Here is an 8,494-nt window from a genome sequence, read left to right as displayed (position 1 = left end):
TATATATTTTAAATAATAAAAAGCAACATTATGATTTAATAATAGTGAAATCTCTAATATAGGGGTAGTGCTTGGCTTATACTTGAATAAAAAAAAGTGCTTGGCTGATATTATTTAATTTAATTTTTATTTTCATCTAGTAAATAAATTCGCACACGGTTAGAAAATGAAAATGAAAATGAAAGAGGAAAGAGCGTCCTCCAATCCACTCCTCTATTTTGCCAATACATGATACACGTGTCCGGACCGCATCATTTTTTTTGTTGAAATAAAAAAAAAACCCACCACAACCACAATACAAACTCAGTCTCACGTATCACATTCAATCATAACAACAGCATAAGAAAGAAGAAGTTGCAAATCCACACTCAATTCTCGAAGAGCTTTCTCTCTCCCTCTATCTTTCTCTATCCTCATCTATCAGTGGATCTCGTCTTGATCGGAACCCCTGGGTTTTGATCCTTCTCAGATCTTGAATTTCATCTCCGATCCGAAAATGCCTGCCGTTCATGGAGGTCGCATGACCACTTTCGAAGACTCCGAGAAGGAGAGTGAATACGGTTACGTTCGCAAGGTCAATCAATCGTTTTCATTTCCTTTATATATTCACTTCGATTCAGTATTATCTCTAAGATTTGTTGTTATTGTATTATTGATCGATCCATCGTTAGACACTGTTTTATGTATTCTCAATTTCACTTATTCTTCTATCGATTCGATTTATCAATTAGGTTCATCAATTACATGTTTAATTTGTGTTTTGGTTTACGACTTACAATTTACATGTTTAATTTGTGTTTTGGTTTACGACTTACAATTGTTCAAGTTCTGATGTCACAGCGATCTATCTGCTAATTTTTTTTATCAATTTTGTTTTGCCTGTTTTAGGTTTACAATATTGGTTTATATGTGTGCCGTTGTTCTGATTTGTTGATACTGATTTGTTTGAGAATTTGAATATGATAAAACGTCATAGTGATGTGTTTGAATTTTGATGAATGAAAACAGGTATCTGGACCTGTCGTGGTTGCAGATGGCATGAATGGGGCTGCTATGTATGAACTGGTGCGTGTTGGTCATGATAATCTTATCGGTGAAATTATCCGTTTGGAAGGAGATTCTGCCACTATTCAAGGTTCCGCATAACTTCTACACTATGATGATACAGATGCATTAATTGATAATTCAGGATTTTTTGCTACTTTAGTTAGTTTTTAATGAAACAAATCTGTTGGTTGTATGCAATTTCAGTTTACGAGGAAACTGCTGGGTTGACGGTTAATGATCCGGTGTTACGTACACACAAGGTTGAATTCTATATTCATTTTTCTCTTATTTTGGTTGTGTTTGCTGTTGCGTGATTTAATTTGATTGATAAGCGGTATGTCTTTTGACAGCCTTTGTCTGTGGAGTTGGGACCTGGAATATTGGGAAATATTTTTGATGGAATTCAGGTTTGTCTTTTTTCTCTATACGCATTTGGTCGTATTTTATATCTGATTTCACTAATTTGAATATTTTCTAATTGTGACAGAGGCCTTTGAAAACTATTGCAAGAATATCTGCAGATGTCTATATTCCCCGGGGTGTCTCTGTTCCCGCACTTGACAAAGATACACTTTGGGAATTTCAGCCTAAGAAAATTGGTACATATTGTTCAATTTTATGGTGAAGTTTTATGCCGTAAACAAATATTATATGGTCCATATATTCTGATATTCTATTTTATTACTGGGGACAGGTGAAGGAGACTTATTAACCGGTGGAGACTTATATGCTGTATGTTTTCTATCCAATTAGGTTAGCTTATGAGTTCTTATTTGTAGATTTATTTCCTGATTCTTTGTGTGGATTATTTACGCAGACTGTTTTCGAGAACAGTTTAATGGAACACCGTGTTGCACTTCCTCCTGATGCCATGGGAAAGGTTACCTATGTAGCACCGGCTGGCCAATATTCCTTGAAGGTTTGTCATTTAAATTTATTTTCTATTGTTTATTTAGCTTTATATCTATTAGAAGATCTTTCTTAAGTCTATTATTTCATTTTTATGTTTAGAATATGTTTGCAGCCTCTCTTTGTCCATGCTTCATATTTATATATTTATTATGTCCGCTTTGCCAAGCTTAAATGTATTTATACATATTTTTTTCCTGCATTCTCGAGCTTCTCTATATCTTTTGCAATATATGGTAATGTTTTCCATTATTTGCAGGATACTGTGTTGGAGCTTGAGTTTCAAGGTGTCAAAAAGAAGTTCACCATGCTTCAGGTTTGTGGCCATCTCTGTTTTTTTTGTTGCTTTATTGAATTATTATTGGTCTTCCTTATCCTTCACTATAACATAAAATGCTGTACCCATTTCAGAGTTGGCCTGTACGTACACCAAGGCCTGTTGCATCAAAACTTGCAGCTGATACTCCTCTTCTTACTGGTCAGGTAAGCTCAATTTGTATTCTGTTTCTTGTGTGTGATAAAAATCAGATATTTTTGTACCTAATGACTTCTGTTTTGTGTAGCGTGTTCTTGATGCCCTTTTCCCCTCAGTACTTGGTGGGACTTGTGCCATACCCGGAGCTTTCGGTTGTGGAAAAACAGTCATTAGTCAAGCTCTTTCTAAGGTGATCCTAACACACCATGTCAAGGCACAATGGTGATGTAATTATAGAACTTTTCAATAATTCTGCAGACCTCTTAATTCTTCCTTTTTCGCCTCTTTGACAGTATTCAAATTCTGACGCTGTTATTTACGTTGGTTGTGGAGAACGTGGAAATGAAATGGCTGAGGTATGCTTCGTTTTAAGTTATTTCTATGAAATATTTGTGCTTGCTGGTATTTGACTGGTCAAATCGTTTTAATGATTGTTCAGGTTCTGATGGACTTTCCACAACTTACAATGACATTACCTGATGGCCGTGAAGAATCTGTCATGAAGCGTACAACACTTGTGGCTAACACTTCAAACATGCCAGTGGCTGCTCGTGAAGCTTCAATTTATACAGGTGATTTCTTACTTCCTAAAATCTAAATCTTCCTTTTGTTCATGTGAAATTAATCTTTACCAGTTCTCTCCTACTGCCAATATTTGGAATGTCAAACTGTGCATATAATTGCAATAAGTAGTGTTTCTCAGCACTTCTGGGCAGTTAATCTGTGCTTAGTGTGAAAATTAAAAGAAGGCCTAATATATGCATATTGATATGCCACTTTATATTCTACTAGCTCTTACCTGAGCTGAAACTTTATATATTAACTGTCCTTATAATGAGATAGTTTGACATGTGTGCTGCATGTGAGTTTTAATACTTTTTTCGGACTATATTATATTCTGACAATTTTGTTTTGAAATCTCAGGAATCACTTTAGCTGAGTATTTCAGAGATATGGGTTACAATGTCAGTATGATGGCAGATTCAACATCTAGATGGGCAGAAGCATTGCGTGAAATCTCAGGACGATTGGTGAGAATTTCAATTATCCAGCGGCGGTTATTCACCGGTTTCTTTTAGAAATTGTTTCTTCTTCATGATATATTATTTTTGGAGATTTAGTTTCTGATGTTGGAGTTTCTTTCTCCACTGATGTTAAATATATAAGTTTATACATAATGACTAATGAGACACATGGGGGAACATGGGCATTGATCATTGTAAATTGACGAGATTGTTGTTTTCCACAGGCGGAAATGCCTGCTGATAGTGGATATCCTGCTTACCTTGCTGCACGTTTAGCTTCTTTCTATGAACGTGCTGGGAAAGTAAAATGTCTTGGAGGTCCTGAAAGAACAGGTAGTGTAACAATTGTTGGTGCTGTTTCTCCACCTGGAGGAGATTTCTCAGATCCCGTGACATCTGCAACCCTCAGCATAGTTCAGGTAATATTCTACTGTTAAAACATGTTTATCAAAATATAGGACAACTTCCCGCAAATAAATTTCGCATTTGGTTGTCTCCCTGATTCCCATAAATGCCTAAAACCCTGTGTGTCAATCATCACTATGATCCCTCTAGTTGTTTCTTCTCTTACCGATTCTTTTATAATTCGTCATGTAAGTTAATCTTTTGCTACTTCACAGGTTTTCTGGGGTTTGGACAAAAAGCTTGCACAGAGGAAGCACTTTCCTTCTGTGAACTGGCTTATATCTTACTCAAAGTACTCAACGGTATGTGCTAGAGTTGGTATCTGCACAACTCATGTTTTCTCTTAAGCTGCCTTCATTTGCAATGGATATAGTTTGTGCTTGGGCTCCCAAATATCATGATTTCCTAATATTTTTTATGGTATCTTCAGGCACTCGAATCCTTTTATGAGCAATTTGATCCAGATTTTATAAACATTAGGACAAGGGCTCGCGAAGTTCTGCAAAGAGAAGACGATCTTAATGAAATTGTCCAGGTATGTTCCTTTGCACGTTAATCATCTTGGTTGTTGGTTAAAGAAATCTTCCCATGCCCTTTCCTAGTATGGGTTGAAAATTATTCAGCTTCTAATAAGTAATGTTGGGTCTAAACCTTGTTTGCAAAAGTTGTCCATGTAATGGGTAATCTAATAAGTTGAGCTTTAACATATTATCCTAATTAAGGTATTGTTTTGTTGTTTGAAAAAAGTTAGTCAGGATGTCCATATACTTGATCTGTAAGTAGTATAGTAGTAAACTATACTAAACCGACCATTCACCCACCTTCTATGTTCCAGCTTGTAGGAAAGGATGCTTTAGCTGAAGGAGATAAGATCACCTTAGAAACTGCAAAACTTTTGCGAGAGGATTACCTTGCTCAAAATGCTTTTACGCCGTAAGTGCCCTTGTAAATTGTTAGCTTCTTTGATACATTATTTCTCATGTTAGTGTTTTTGTTTGTTGTCTCTCATATATTGTTACATTTTGTGTGTAATAGATATGACAAGTTCTGTCCCTTCTACAAGTCTGTCTGGATGATGCGCAACATTATTCATTTCTACAATTTGGCAAATCAGGTATGGTGGCCTAAGGAATCAAACAATGTTACTTCCATCTTTTTATTGAACAATGTTACTTACATTAGAATAAGGAAAAATCTATCCAATTGTAGGCATGTAGGCTGTAAACAGTGGTTGTATTCTTTATCATAGCCCAGTCAGAGTGTTATTACTTCTGCCTGAAAAGAGATTTCAGTAAGATGGCTAAATTGCATTCGAATTACAGATCTTTAACATGAGACTTACTACATGTGCAGGCAGTAGAAAGGGGAGCTGGTACTGATGGTCAGAAGATAACTTATACCCTCATCAAGCATCGATTGGGAGATCTCTTCTATCGTTTAGTGTGAGTAATTGTAGGGCTACCTTGGATGACTTATTTTGACATGTAAAGTGGGTCTTATTATGTTGGTTGGTTGGTTGTTATTGCAGGTCTCAGAAATTTGAGGATCCTGCTGAAGGGGAAGCTGCTTTGGTTGCCAAATTTACTCAGCTACATGAGGACCTGACTAACGGTTTCCGCAACCTTGAGGATGAAGCCCGATAATTGAAGAGATAATTTAAGATTGCATGTTTGCTCAAGTATTGTGTTATTCATGTAGTAAGAGGCAATCTAGTATCCCGTGGTAGCTATGTCCTGAGTGTTATTTATTTGGTTGTTCGATTCATTCATATCACATTTATTTCCTTTCTCGGCGCTGGCTTGGCTTTTTGATGTAGTTGTATGTGTAGCTATAGTCGTGTCATTCAGTCACACCTTTTTTTTTTCTCCCTAGAGAATAATAGAAGAAACATCTTTCACTATGTATTTATGCAAATAAATTTGTTTACAACTTGAAGTGCCTGCGGGCGTGTGGATTCTGGATTCATTGATGGAAATTGTGCGAACATGGATAGATTGAACCTTGTAGCATTGAGTATTTGAATTTGAATTATCTTCCATGTCAAACTTTCCCAGACAATAAAATGTAGAAGATTTGATATTCCAATGGACTTATTCTATCTCCTACCCCTTTACATTCATGTATGAGCGATATCTGTTATTTTTGGAAATAGCATATTTTCACATTAATCATGTGTGTGATTGAGTGAGAGAACTCTTTTATTCCAAGAAATGAGAACTATTACTAAGAACCACAGGATCACAATTAACTGTTGAGGTGCATTTCCTACATCCCCTGTTCTCCTGTATGTATTCTTCCACTCTGCACATATGTGGCCTTGTCCTTACTGTCTATTTCTGTTTTTCATAACCCCTGCAATTCCTGCTTCTTTGCGTGTGCACTGTGAGAACGTTTCAATGCACTGTTACTATTAGGCTAGAGGTCTGTGATTACACTTGTTGCAGTTGTGTGGCCAAAAAGTAGTATGTTAGGTTTGAATAAAATTTTCTTTTCATTATAGTTTGAATTTTATGTGTAATGTATCCAAATTGTACCTCAGTCATGCATGTAAGATATATTAGTTGACCCGTGCAATGCTTCATCCGAATGATGAGTGCATAGAGTTTAGTTAAAAGTTGAGCTGAGTGATGTATGAACAGAGGTTGGTTAACCAAAAAGTAGCCATTTGATTATTGTGTCTTATTGCGAGTTTCTTTCAAATGTCTACTTGTATTTATTTATTATTTAAAGCTTTGCAGCCGAGGCACTCTGTTGGTTAGGATCAGTTTTGCTTGCATAACTATTCTTCTAAAACCAAAATTCTGGGGAAAATATCAAAATTTCCTGCTAAGTTATCAGTATGCACAGCCTTTTATTGTACTATCAACAGCGTTGGTCTAGAGCATAACGGAATCCACAAATGCAGTTAAAGTAGAAGATATTCACAAGGGTTCAATCATAATTCTTGAAAGCATTCATGTTAATACTGTAATTTATATCCGTGAGACACGGTAAGTAGTAGTACTGAGTTACTGCCAATAAAATGCCCCAGTTAGTAAGAAGTTGACTTATCCGAAATAGCTTCAACTTCTAAGGTCGATTTGAAGACTCCTTTAGTGAATGATCTATAAGTACCTATGTAAACACTCTTCAAGCCTTGAGCGCATTGAGCTCTGTAGTCTTGAGCCTTGAGCCTGCATAGATATCAGAGTCCTTTAGTGAATGATCTATAAGTGCCTATGTAAACACTCTTCAAGCCTTGAGCGCATTGAGCTCTGTAGTCTTGAGCCTGCATAGATATCAGAGTTTCATAATCAGTAAACTTTTTGCTCAGATAGTAGATGGCATGTTCTTTTCGGCCGGTTTCATCATGTTGTCCCAGCATGCATCCCATTGACTTTTCAAGCACAGTTAAGTACATAAAGAGTGGTTTCCCCTGGGGCTCTTGCAGGTATTGTCCGATCTTCTCAAAAGCCCTTTGGCAGTCAGAGTTCCATTCAACTACTTGATCTTTTCTAAGCAACTTGAATATAGGTTCACACGTAGCAGTCATATGAGATATAAACCTAGAGATATAGTTCAAATGTCCCAGGAATCCTCTGACTTCTTTCTCTGTACGTGGAGCAGACATTTCTTGTATTGCTTTAACCTTGTATGGATCTACCTCAATTCCTCGTTTACTAACAATGAAACTAAGTAACTTTCCAGATCGGACACCAAAGGTGCATTTAGCAGGATTCAGCCGTAGTCGGAATTTTTGGAGACGCTCAAATAGCTTTTGCAAGTGATCTATATGATCCTCTTCACTTTGAGATTTTGCGATCATATGATCGACATAAACCTCAATTTCCTTGTGCATCATATCATGGAAAAATGTGACCATTGCTCTTTGGTAAGTTGCCCTAGCATTTCTGAGACCGAGTGGCATTACCTTATAGCAAAATGTTCCCCAAGGGGTGATGAACGTGGTCTTTTCCATGTCTTCTGGAGCCATCTTAATTTGATTATAACCCAAGAATCCGTCCATGAAGGAGAAGACTGCGAATTTAGCGGTGTTGTCTACCAAAGTGTCAATATGCGGCAAGGAAAAATCATCCTTTGGACTAGCTTTGTTTAGATCCATGTAATCAACACACATCCTAACTTTGCCATCCTTTTTGGGTACTTGTACGATATTAGCTACCCATTGAGGGTACTTCGCAACTGCTAGAAAATCAGCATCAAATTGGCGTTTCACCTCATCACAAATCTTTAGAGCCATGTCGGGTCTTTCTCTTCGGAGCTTCTGCTTCACCGGCGAGTAATCTGGTTGTAGTGGCAGCTTGTGGACAACAATATTAGTATCTAAACATGGCATATCCTGGTATGACCATGCAAATACATCTACATATTCTTGTAGCAACTTGATCAATCTGTCTTTGATGCTTGCCCCAAGTGTAGTCCCAAGTTTGACCTCTTTCTTCTCTTCCTCGGTGCCAAGGTTGATTGTCTCCACCGGTTCTTGATGCGGCTGAACACCTTTGACTCGTGCTCGAGCAACCTTGCCATTTCTTTGGGGAAATCACAATCTTCCTCACTATCCTCTTCCGCTTGGTAGATGGAGAATTCAAAGTTATAGGAAGTAGTAGGGTCACCGAATTCAACTGGTTTATTG

At 37.1% G+C, this 8,494-nt stretch overlaps 1 protein-coding gene across 1 annotated transcript; it reads left to right on the top strand.

The window, feature by feature from the left end:
* Nucleotides 1-288: 288 nt before the first annotated feature.
* Nucleotides 289-5,796, top strand: LOC127107155 (V-type proton ATPase catalytic subunit A). The gene is made up of 20 exons (XM_051044435.1): nucleotides 289-574; nucleotides 1,009-1,135; nucleotides 1,252-1,307; nucleotides 1,398-1,454; nucleotides 1,535-1,646; nucleotides 1,742-1,779; nucleotides 1,865-1,966; nucleotides 2,216-2,272; nucleotides 2,368-2,439; nucleotides 2,520-2,621; nucleotides 2,725-2,787; nucleotides 2,871-3,003; nucleotides 3,356-3,462; nucleotides 3,681-3,875; nucleotides 4,077-4,163; nucleotides 4,292-4,396; nucleotides 4,697-4,794; nucleotides 4,897-4,975; nucleotides 5,215-5,303; nucleotides 5,390-5,796. Exons 1-20 carry the CDS (start codon nucleotides 497-499, stop codon nucleotides 5,502-5,504), a joined length of 1,872 nt encoding a protein of 623 aa, XP_050900392.1. The 5' UTR covers nucleotides 289-496; the 3' UTR covers nucleotides 5,505-5,796.
* The last annotated feature ends 2,698 nt before the right edge of the window (nucleotides 5,797-8,494 follow it).

This window comes from Lathyrus oleraceus, chromosome 7, assembly GCF_024323335.1.
Source record: "Lathyrus oleraceus cultivar Zhongwan6 chromosome 7, CAAS_Psat_ZW6_1.0, whole genome shotgun sequence".
In the NCBI taxonomy this organism is placed as follows: Eukaryota; Viridiplantae; Streptophyta; class Magnoliopsida; order Fabales; family Fabaceae; genus Lathyrus; species Lathyrus oleraceus.
This window is presented reverse-complemented; position numbering and strand designations above follow the sequence as displayed.